The sequence below is a fragment of the Aptenodytes patagonicus genome, chromosome 4 (assembly GCF_965638725.1).
Source record: "Aptenodytes patagonicus chromosome 4, bAptPat1.pri.cur, whole genome shotgun sequence".
In the NCBI taxonomy this organism is placed as follows: domain Eukaryota; kingdom Metazoa; phylum Chordata; class Aves; order Sphenisciformes; family Spheniscidae; genus Aptenodytes; species Aptenodytes patagonicus.
In genome coordinates, this window is record NC_134952.1 from 59,421,998 (window position 1) to 59,434,611 (window position 12,614).

At 38.9% G+C, this 12,614-nt stretch overlaps 1 protein-coding gene across 2 annotated transcripts in view; it reads right to left on the reverse strand.

Moving 5' to 3' along the window:
* Positions 1-3,756: 3,756 nt before the first annotated feature.
* The window catches only part of PAPSS1 (3'-phosphoadenosine 5'-phosphosulfate synthase 1), a 56,640-nt gene continuing 47,782 nt past the window's right edge, over positions 3,757-12,614 (reverse strand). For both annotated transcript variants that reach the window (XM_076336865.1, XM_076336864.1), the window contains exon 12: positions 3,757-4,471. In XM_076336865.1, coding sequence (XP_076192980.1) covers positions 4,333-4,471 — 139 coding nt within the window. In that variant the 3' untranslated portion in view covers positions 3,757-4,332. The remainder of the gene's footprint in view (positions 4,472-12,614) is intronic.

The following is a 12,614-nucleotide window of genomic DNA, read 5'->3' on the forward strand; positions in this document are numbered from 1 at the left end:
TTCAGCCAACTCACTCCAGGCTGAAGTCCCTATTATTTTACAGGTGGTGGTGGTGAAGGATTCTGTGTCAGGTTTGAGGAGTAGAATACCATTCCTACACATTTCTTACTCATGTTCAAGCACCGCAGTAAATCCTGTTCCTATAGATGGATAAACAGACATGCATGCAAAGTTAAATGAAGATTCAGTTTCCATCTTTTTTTTTTTCCTGTGGATTCTCCTATATTAAGTGAAGGAATAGTTTTCCCTTTCCCTGTCTTTGGAGATTGTGCCACAGATGTAGTAAACTTACCTTCTGACTCACAGGGAAGCAGAGATGAGAGCTTTTTTCTGTGTTCCTACAGTGCCTATCACAAAAAATCTTAAAGGTTCGTGACCTTTAAGAGATACAAGGGATGCCGTGTGTGTAAATACTGAAAGTGTCACACACACACTTGTTTTTGAAGCTGTCAGCTTTTACAGGGAAAGGAAGTAATACATTGATTAGCACCTTTAATCCGTCAGGAAAGGAAAAGGATCTGGACTACTGTTAGTATTTGGTCAGGATGCTCAAAGTAATTTTTATTCTTTTTGTAGTGTGGAAAGGCAGTAAGTTTAACCCTCTGTGTGACTCGCCTATGGAACTTTTTGAAATTAAGGAAATATGAAATGCAAGGGAAGTCCAAACTCAAGCCAATTACAGTATTGGCTACACAGCTTATGGTAGCCCTGTTCTATTTCCAGCACCACCATGCCAGGACATCCACTCATTTCCTCCGCCCCCCGACTTCTACTGAATTATTCCAGATGTAGAAGCTTGGTTAGCTCCAAACTGCATCTAAAAAACCCTGTGACCTAGTCTACATTTTCCATTTCGCATCTCTGATGTATTACTGAGTTGTTAGTGCTCAGATCCCCTATTGAAAGAAAAAAAATCAGGCAGAAGTCAGTATCCTCAGCATTCATCTACTATTTTTCCATCACAGCCTGTAGATCCTTACTTGAAAAGTTACTCTGACTATTCATGTTAGTCAAAAATAGGCATATGGGAGCTCACATAGGAAAACAGAACTCTCAGCCATGAGGTTCTTAAGAAAAAGGCAAGTTTTTTCATAGGTACTGCAGGAATCAGTTATCTGGAATTAATCATTTCACCTAAGAGAGGTAGTAATTTTGTACCATTTATTTAACCCCAAGGATTAGGGTTTGATAATCTCCACCTACCTCATTAATCCTTGTATTTTGGAAAGCTGGGTCCAGATTGTCCATGTATCAGCCATATGGATTGAGAGTGTTATTACTTTCATGCATCGCATGCCCAATATATCAGAATGATCAGCTAGAAAGGAATAATCATCCTGAGACTGTACAAAAAGCACAGGATAATAGCCATAAATTATCCTGTGCAAGAGTAGCAGGTAAAGAACCATTTATAAGGTAGATCAATGTAGAGGCAGAAGGTGGGTGGCAGGGGGAACACTTTTCGACAATTTTCATCTTAATGAACAGAGTAAAACTCCTCGATTGTTAAAGCAAAATGATGTTTAGAAAAAGGACATACCTGGAAGTTTGATTTTGCTGTTCTTCATAAGAAAAGAACACACTTGTATAACTGCTTAGATTCATGATTCATGTACATATAAGTATTTTTCCAGTAAAAAAAGAGGTGTTTTAGGAACTGAAGAGAAGAGACAATGGAGCTTTTTATTTTCCCACAGCTGGAAAGTTAGGTCCTGCTTGTCCTCATATCCATCACATGGTTCAAGAGTATTATTACTTTTGTATGGCATGTTCCTGAGGTCTTTGGTGGTAGAGCAGGTGTGGGAAGACAGGTGTTGGGTGCAACAACCATTATCTCATTACTCCTGTTGCTGCCTCCTGGAAGACACCCAACTTGTCTCAGAAGAGCCTCAAATGCCATAGCACCCTTAATGAAGATGAACCTACTGTTAAAAACAGAACGTTAGGACTGGCCAGCTGATAACGCTACCCACTGAAATAAGGCAGAGAAAAGCTAAAGAAAGAGAGATGCTGGCAAAAGAATAATTTCTGGGGTAGCCCTTACCTGTAAGTACAGCTTCCTTAAATAAGGCAGCTGCAGACGAGAGAAAACTCTCATGATACAGGAAAATATTGTTGTATAGAGCAAGTCCTGCCCACAAATCAACCAGATGCTCCTGTTCTTAATCAGCATTATGCTGGGAATGCCGTGGCTGTTGGCTTAAAGTTAGAACAAACCTGAAAGCTTCTTTAATACAGAGCCTTGCAAGGAATGCTTTCCAGAAGCACTATAACAACAAGGCCTCAGCATCAAACCAGCTAAGTATGAAAACTAGATCTGCTTGATTATCACTGTATTAATCTGCTTGAAGGCATTCCTGCTTCTAAATTAACTTTACAGGATGATTCACATTCATGCTCACCATTCCCACTTATTTTCTGGACTTCACATAGCACACGTAGCATTTTTCAAACGTTAATTTCTGTAACTTTCACCTGTGTTTGCTATTCTGCAAAAATACTTTTATCTTTCATCATAGCTAGCAGAAGAATCAAACCTGACAGCAAAGAATCCAAACTCCCAACAGCAGATCCCATTTTAGCAGCTGATAACTCTTGTTCACCTTCATAGTTAAACTTGAAGTTTTGCATGAACAGCTGCACACAGATGAACTGACTCTTTCTTCTGGATTTTGCACATCCTACAAAATCTGTTCAGCAATTCTGAAGAAATAAGCTTTACGCTACCAAAACACAGTCTCAAGTAATTGTTGTGGTTCGCTAATAAACATGCCACTTGTCTTTTCCCAGTTCTGCCTCACTTTATATCAGAGGTAAGAATCCCATTAAAAGATACTTTCTACATCTCTTCAAAGAGGCAGAGGAAGAAAAGAGAAGGAAGTAATTCTCAAAGCATTTGTCTTAAATACTACTGTGAACAAGTAAACAAAGATTGCAAGTAGCATTCATCCCATTCATTACACAGGTCCCCTCATCACAACCTTCATCTAGATGAACATATGCTTCATCCAGGCTCAGTAGCAGGCCAGTATCAGCATTCTAAAAACAATTTTGAGCTGGTTCCTCCTATATACACTGTTTAACAACAGAAAAGTAAGTTTCTGTGAGAAAGATAGGAGATAGTTTCTAGCTAATAGGCTAAGAGGGGTTATGACTGTTCCACTGATTACCTGCAAATGCTTGAAAAGTTCCCAATAGGTCAGCGTTACTTTACACTTAAGAAGTGTTTTACTTTTCATTTTTTATGTTTTCCTTTAGCAGTTAATGTTTCACATACTGAATTAACCAACTTCAGGATTTTTGAAGAATCCTAGAAGAACTTATGCTTTGTCTTTCAAACAAGCAAAGCTGAACCAAGAGAAGCAGATTACTCTCTGGAGACCTTGAAAAATAGCCAGAAAATTAACCTCAGGACTAAGCTTTTGTACCACAGGAAATGCCAAGATCTAACGACTTTTTTTTTTTTCTTGCAATAATTAAACATGAATTCAAGGTTGGTCTGCCATACTTTTTTTAAAGTTGTAGTAGGCTGAACAAGTATATCTGGAACCAAAAACTGGCAAGTTATATCAAATGAAATAAAACATTCTCTACTGACACCTATGGCAACAAGCACATATTAAAAAAAAATCTGGATTAGTTATCAGTTCAAAGTGAAAACTAGATATTTTCTTTTATTCATTACTTGGCCACCTTTACAGGTCCACAGCAGGAGAGAATCACCGGACAACTCAATGAACTCCAAAACTAAACAAAGAAAGCAAAAAAGTTTAATTATGCTTCATAAAAAACTCTGCTCTTGGATTACATATAGTCAGAAAGTGATGTTAAGTGCTTCTGGAGATGATGATGAGATAAAGATGAGGACACTTTTACGGATGTTTTACAACTTATTTACTTTTTCGATTTATAGATAATCTATCCATAGTTAAGGATCTAACCATTACATTTTCTCCTACAAACTACTAAAACCAGACACTACCCAGCAGTTTAAATAACATATGAGAAAAGCTGCATCTATTTAACAGCTGCAGAACTCATAGGACAGAGGCAGTAAAATATAAAAAAAAGACAAGAGTTAAAAATCCTACTGCAAGAATATTAACTGTAATAAAAGAGAAGACATTAAAACCAGCAGCTAGTTAGGTGCCAGGACATAATAGAACCCATAAGGATAGGCAGAGAATGATGCTAAGTTAGGGAGAAAGAGTCTGTTTTCAGAGAAGAACTTCCTGACAGACACCACAACAAAGCAACATGAACGGTGACTGTGTGGTCCCCTTCTCGTAAATAAATCAGGCGTCAAAGGTTGATCTGCAGTTAATAAGAGGCCTAAGCCTTCTCCAAGGATTTGTAGTATTCTGTCAGCACAGTCCAAGCCTTCGGAGCCATGAAGCCTTCTGGCGGGTTTTGTCCTTCTCGAGCCAGCTTGCGCATGCGGGTCCCCGATATAAATTCAAAGTCTTCATGGCTGGGAGAGTAGGAGTTGGGGCAAGGGGGGAGAGGGAGAGGAACAAGGGGCGGGGGGGAAAAGAACATATTTTAAAAGCAGGCAAAGTTGCTCATATTCCTTCTGCTTTCTTGATACTTTATAAATTTCTTCTTGCGAGTATAATGCTGTATAGCAACTGTCATTTCCAGACATTTGGCCAGCAATGCCAGTAAATCTCTAGAATATACACCCTGTACAATATTCAGCTTAGGTAACTCCTGAGGTTTAGCAGCATGGTCCAACTGATCTCCTGTGGACTGAATTGAGTCTGTGCTTCCATCTAGCCTGGCTCGCTCTCTATGAGGAAACAGGGAACTGCTGTTGAGAGAGAACCATCTCCTCCAGCTCCTATCTCAGCCCTCTGCCAACCAACAGCAGCCATCCTATTTTGCACCTTGTCCTGCCATGGCAGCAGACCAGCCCTGTGTGCTGGTTGAAGGTTCCGGTGCTAGTTGAAGAAGGTCATTTCAGTGCCATTAGAGAATGTGAAAAAACAGCATTGCACAAAATCTTAGTGAAGGATAGTTTGCAGAACAGAGAAAGTAAAAGCCTCAGAGCCTAGAGGCAAGCTCCACAGCTTCCACAACTGGGCCATTGCAAGCCACTGAGCATGCATATACATATATATGCATATCAGTAATGTGGCACATACAGTTCAAAATAAAGAAAAAAGCAGGGGAATAATAAAAATACCTTCCCCTAAAGATGTTTTTCCCTAAAAAACAGAATTCAGTTGGACAAATGCACAAGTGAACCCAGATCAGGATTGTTTATCATTGTTAACATGACAATCTAAATTAATGTTAACTTCTCAGGTACGTGGTCATAAGCAGCAAAAGCTCCGCAAGTTAAACTCTTACTCCTCACAGGACTGAAACAGTAAAAGCAAGACAAGAATTCCAGAGTTCTACCAAATGCTCCAAAGGAAAAAATATTCTTAAATTAAATATGCAATTTTACTTACGCCATTTGCTCAATTTGCAACATGTATGCATGACTCATTCTTTACTTGTCTGTTTGAAATAAAAGCCAAGTATTGATCTCAGATGCACATGCCTTAGACAGAAACAAGAGCCAAGTGTGTGCATCAGAGGGCAGAACTTGGCTCTAAGTGCTGAGCTATGATCAGTAGGGTATGGAAGTTAGCAAGATGCAGAAAGCATTCCACAGCTCCCTTTCACAAAACCACTAGCCCCATAACTTTTTGATTTGGATTGTATACATTTACACAGCAGCACTACCATACTTGCTCTTTTCTTATTGCTCTCAATTCGGGACTGTGGGTTCCTGAAGTGTCACAACAAGGCAAAAAACCCTACTGTGCTTCAACTCTGCAAGATATAAATTACATAAAAATGAAAACTTAAAGTTGATGTAAGCCCATGGGAGAAAAAAAATGTTATGTCACTGCTATTTATAATGCCTGAAAATTTTGTTCCTTGGCAGAGAGATGCCTACTGTTCACTAACACTGCTTGAAGGTAACTTGCATTCTTTGCAAAGAACTATTTCTACAAAATACATGTGGGGAAGTGATAAGCCTGGTTAATTCTAGTGAAAAAATATTAAGTCTTCAGATGATCAGGAAGAGAAGAGTAAAGCAAGTGCTATAAAGTTGCTCCATGTGTGGTTTTCTCCACAGTGTGGTAGCAATACCAAAGTTCGAGCATTAAAAAAACGTTAGCTGCTTTATCCCCTCTTCGCCTGTTAAGTTTTCAGAAAAGCACTCAACTTCCTCCTGTGCCCTGCAAGTGAAATAAAGGTACTAAGACAATAAATTTAGCTATGCCATATAAGTTTGCTTTAGTAACACCTCCAATTCCTTTAGCTTCTTCTTATCCCTAGTTGCATAAAAAGCAGCTCTAGAAATCAGAGATATCAAGAGAGAAACATGAAAAGAAGCTAAGGAGGTCTATAGAAATTATAAGAAAAGGAAAGAAAAACATGAGCAAGAATCATTGAAGAAACACTACATTCATCATCTCGTAACATTTCTAGAAACATTTCAAAAATACAGTTAAAAAGTACAAAAGTACTAATGATGCCCTCTCATTATTCCAAGCTTCTCTTTTGAATGGGTTTTTCTTTAACAAAAAAATTACCTTAATTAGTAATCACTAAAGTGACTCAAATGAAGCTTTGGCAGTATATACTGTATGTTGAAACAACACAGTGTGTTTTGCCTTTTTAAAAATTAATCTGGAAACAAAATTGCAAATGCACTAATCTCCACTTTCATGCCTAAAACGGAGTGTCTGAATAACCACTCAATACTCATTGTCTTTACTAACGGTAAAAATAAAATCTCTTGAATATCAGAAACTGAGATTTACACTAAGCAGAAATACCTTATCAGTACTGGCACTGCAGTGTGATGTGAACCACGAGCATTTGAAATAAAACATATCAGTATGAGTAATTTGCTTTTGTGAAAAAAGAAACCAGAAAGAAGAGTCAAGTAATTTTGTTCAATAGTGAATTTTGAGGATACTAGGAGTTACTCTACCTAAAATGGATTTGAGTGGAACATGAGAGTGGGAAACATTTGACCATTAAAGCTGCTATGAAATATAAATGCCAAAGCCATCCAAATTCCATTCTCAAGTGAGATTTGGAATGACTCTCAGTGAAACTTAACCCAAGCCTTTTCTGAGCATGGGATTTAAGTGCTTTTGAAATTTTTATTCAGTGGCTCCTGGAATTAGCTTTCTTTGAGCCACATTGTATGGTAGTAAATGCTTGTAACATTGATTTGACCTTTTACTACCAATTGAGTTTGACTAGTATTGATGTAGTATTTGGTGCCAATGCAATTAAAAGCATTCTCCAAAAGAAAGAGGAAAAAAAGGCAGAAATAAATCCACAACAAAAACTTGTCAAAAGAAAACCAGTCTTGAAACATATGACATTGAGACTGGTATTTGCTCCATGGCATAGCATCCTAGAACCCTATTACACTCACAGTGTGAAAACAGCCTTACATACACACGCTGTGAAATCTCCTTACTTATGGAGGACAGGGCTAGGCAGACAAAGTACGTAACTGTGCTGTGCTCTCATACATCTAGGAAAAGGAGAAAAGGAATCTTCACTTCACATTGTGCCCTCCTTCCACACTCAGAGCTGTATGTATATACAGACACCCATAGGTGCACAAGATAATATATCTGGAAAGCAGTAAGTGATTTATTCAGAATAACATAGGAACAAGTTTGTGCTGTTAATTAATCTTCAAACTATTCACAGTAACTGAGCATCAGTCTCCAAGGACACTACAAACCATGCACAGAAGATTAAGAACTCATACACCAGTTCTTTCCTTTCTTTCATTTACAGACTAATGTTTTAATCTGTTAAATGATTTCCCTTTTTTTTGTGCATTCAGTAGTTATTTTTTACTATAATACCACAAGTGACCCCAGCAACGACAGCTCTTTATGCTTTGTTATGAGCTCAAACACTCTAAGAGCAGTGTGTGAGGTTAAGACATCAAAGACCTTACAGTTCTTGTGATAAAACAAAGAAATTATCACCAGTTTGCAAGTGGGAAATGACTGCATGAAGATGCCCGCAGTCCTACAGGAAACCTCTGCTCTATCTCTGAGGTGTCAATACAGTACTGTCAATACAGTACCTTAATACAGTGACTGAGGAGAATATTTTTTCCACTTCAACAATTATTCCCTACAGGTTTAATCTAAGTATAAAATATATTACATAATTGATTTGTCACTTGGGAGCACTAAAGATCAGTCATAATCTTGGGAACCCCGACCTTCCGTTAGGGTATCTGGCACTGTGCAAATGACCTTCTTGGAATTCCCATTCTCTGTGCAGGGCAATGTCTTGTGCTGTCAAGGTCTTAAGAAGTTACTTTTAAATACAAGACTCATGATAAAAGTACAGACCATTCATTCATAGTTTCACCTATCCATAAAAATACGCTTTTTGGAAACAAACGTATGGAAATTAAACAGTAACATGACTTATTCACCCTGGTCTGGCTTCAAAATGACTGCCATGTTCTACTCAGCTGGTAAACTTTAGATCCGATTAATTCCTAGGACAATTCACAGCCTCCTTATCTGTGGTTCAGTCCTTTAACTATTCTTCTCCAACTTCACACTTCCTGAACAGGATCTCTCATGAGGTGAAATCTAACCTTACAACCCTTTTCAGAAGGATTTTCACCAAATTTAAATTTGCCTTTGCAGCATGAAGTCATGACTTGCACCGTAACTCCTACAGGAACAGGACATTGTCCCTTACAGTGTCAAGTCTTTGTTATGTCAGTCTATGTTATGCCTTGGGAATGCCCCACGATACTGAATGAACCAGCTAGTATCAGCTAGGTTCAAAACCTAACTGGCCACAAACAAACTCTTCGTGAAAATAGAACATAATAATGCGATTCATGTCAATGTATGCACAGCAAATCCTTTACCTGCTGTGAATGAAATTGCTTTCTGACTGGCAGGAGGGTTTAAGTCTTCTGAGCTGCTGTAGTGTTTCAATGTATCCTAAATTATGTACTAATGTTAATTGAGAAACTATATTTCACATAGCTAAATTAAGGAGGACAGCCAAGTGTGCTTATCAGCCGCTTACTATCACTTTAAAAATCAGGTATCACACCAAACAAATTTGGGAATAGTATATACTTAGTTGGAACAGCTGTCCTATAAGTATGACTTGATAATATTAAAGCAGTTATGACAACCATATTAAAGGTCCTGGGGATAAAATATATCTAAAGTTAAAATCGCTCCTCTTCACCGATACCCATGCTTCATTCACATTTTACAGAAATCATGAACAGTCTGCTCCAGCAACCTTACTTATGGGTTTCTTTTAGCCAAAATGATCTCATCAGTTTTCTTTCAGGGGAGGAAAAAAAAAAAAAAAAGAAAAAAGAAAAAAAAAATCCATTTGTCCAGACACTGCTGTGGCTTTTTTAATTGCCAGACTAATTTCCTTTCTTAATTGAGTTTTTTCTCAGCAGCAGCCTGTGGCTGCATTTTATAGGACTGATCTTCTGTAAAGAATTGGGAATCTCTGCTCACCCAAACAACTACTATTATTAAGCCACCAATCCCAAATTGCACTTGTCTGTGGTAACTCTTTGAGAGGCCTTTTTGGCTGAAGAAACACACTAACTGTTTTTCTGAAGGGATTTCAGCATTGGATAGGGATTTTTTGGGGGCTGGTGGTGTTTGTTGGTTGCTTAGTTCTTCAGTTGTTTTTTCTTTACACTTCAGTCTAACAGTGGTTCACAGATCAGACATTCATTTGGAATTTCTCCATTATAACCAGAATTCTTCCTATAAACTTTCCCAAAACGTGTTTGGACATATTCAATGATTGATCCAAAATTCTACGAAATCTAAAAGGGTAAAAACTATGATAAGCAAAGGACTGTACCAATATTCATACTAGTTTCTATACATATTATTTCTTCAGAATACTGTGCAAGTGGAAATGCTCAAGCTTCCCACAGAAACTTAGTTTAGGCTTGCTATCTGACTTCAGCAACAACAAAAAGGGAATTTTTTTTTTTTTTATTATTATCCTCTTTTTGACCAAAGGGAAAATGAATTTAGCTCTAGCTGTGCTGCTATACATCGCTTCAAATGCATTCCTCAAATCCCTTTCCTAAATCTTAGTTTTAGACACAACTTTTCCAAAAATATGTTTTAAGACTGTGGTTCCATGAGGGGCTAAACCTAATTCTAAGATGTCCAAGAAACAAATTTAAAATTGTGGTGGCTTCACAATGTAAAATACAAATACAGTTTCAAAGTCATTGGTTGTTCGCAGGTCTTAATATTTTAAAGGGTAACTTTAGTCAAACAATTTATACAAGTTAAACTTTGTGCACCATTCTGCAGCTACAGTTGCTGCGCAGCTAGTATAAAGGCTTTTACATCAGTCTTTTCTTACCCCCTTTCCTCACGCACAATGCTCCATGATTGTCCCTGAATGCAATGAGGATATCTCTGCCTTTCCTTATAAACAGGGGTACATGTAGATACACGCGCTGCCAAGTGACTTCAGCTCCAGCACAGCACCACAGCAGCTCAACATTGTTAACCAGCAGCGTTGAGGCCCTTACGCTCAAAGCTAACGATCATGTTCTCCAGACTGTTCCCAAGCAGAGATACGGGATCTACTGAAACTCCAAGGGCAGCATGCATTCTGGAGGATACTAATGGAAGTGAGAAACAAACTTAACTTCTGTATCAACTCCACAAAACTGCACTTGCATGGACACCTTTGGGAGCTGAAGACCTTAAAACAATGACCTCTTAGAATCACAGGCAGCACACCTGAGAAGTAAGGGCCTTTGTTACTAATTTGGAGGCAGGGCCAGTGGTAGGCTTTTTGATGCTTCCCAGGCTTGCCACCAGGTCACGAGCAGCTTAGCCACAGCAAGGTATCACATAGTTGCACAGTATCTTATGGTATGTAGCTGACCAGTACCAACCCAGCATGTGAAAACCTAGCCCCCATAGGCATACATGGAATGCTATCAGCAACTGTTACACCTTTCTCATAAAAGCTGAGCATTAATGTTTAGAAATGTCACAAGCAAAGCAACTCTGCCACTGCTAATGCTGCAGCCCCAACTTGTCAGACATCCTTCTGGCAGTTGGATCAAGCTTTTGGTAACCTCTCACCACTAGCCAAAGATTCATCCCCCATCGTCCCCATGGCTTGAGATTGCCTTCAGAAGTGGAAAGATAATTCACTAACATCAAAGAGCCCAACTGCAATAACCTCTGCATGTCTTTGCTGCCAAGCCAGGTGTGGGCCCAACTCTGCCAAATTAGAGGCACACCCAAGATAGCAGATGGTGCCCATTATGGCTTCTCACAAGCACCTTCCCAGATAGAGAAGTCTAGGAGGCCTGAAAGAATAGAAGAGATGACCACTCAGGGAGAGAATAACTACTTCCAGCAGCTAAGACACACAGCTCAGCCATAGCTCGGTCCAAGGGAAACCCACTTGCCATAACCTTCTGTGAATCCATTAGTGATGTAAATTCTTGAATTGCCTAGCTGGCTGTCAAGTCTCCAAGCCTCAAAGAACTGAGAAAGGTGCAATAGAAATCAAGTTACCCATTTCCAAAACAAGTCAGAGCAACGCTTCTATGCATACAACCCTCTTCCCCACATTTTCATACTGTGTTTTTCACCAGGTAAGCGGTGAGCTCAGGAAAGATTTCCACGAACATCACTATTTCACACCCAAGGGTCTTCCACCAGTACCGATCCTCCCATATTTCCAGACAATCCTCTATTCCCTGCCATCATCCTTACAGAGTCAAACACCACATGGTCCAGGAGTCTGCCACATTTTCAGCATTACACAGACTATCTTGAAATGCAGCCAGCTGCACCCACCCAAGCTCTAATTCTGTCTGGAGCCTACCACAGTGTTCTGTCTATGGCAAGCAGGAGCAATAATGGCTCTCTTTTCAGGGAGTCTGCATGTGTCCGCATTGCCATCTAGAGGATTGCTGCTGCACTCCAGTCCACCCTGTAGTTTACAAACAGCATCTAGGGAAGGACAGGACAAATGGTCTTACATTCTGACAGCAGCAGGGCAAAACTGCACACTAATAGCAGCATGGTCTTTTTTCCAAGACAGTGACAGAAACAGAAAAAAAAAGTCTCAAACCAAAGGGTCCCCACAGGCATGATGAAAGGATAATAGGGTGCACATAATGCAGTCTGTGACAAAAGGCAAAACCTGTTACCACAGATTTATTTATTTTTTTATCATTTGCTCTGGCTAATGACAGAACATTTTACTCCCCTTGATCTAAATCAAATCTATCCTAAGAGTACAGTATCAATGATCACAGAATCAATATTCTTCTACAAAGATTTTCTGTTCTATACAATGAGAATTCTGGCCTCTCACGTTGCTGCTCCCCTTCTGTGCCAAATTATTAAGAAATGACACACCAGTACAACTATTTCACTTTAATCTTTATGTATTTATCTTCTAAAACTTGCTGAATTACTGGGACAACAAACAGGACAAATACCCATAGTATCTACTACAACAGCTTTTTGAACCTTATGTTATAATGTTTGCATAAAACTAGCAATATTTAC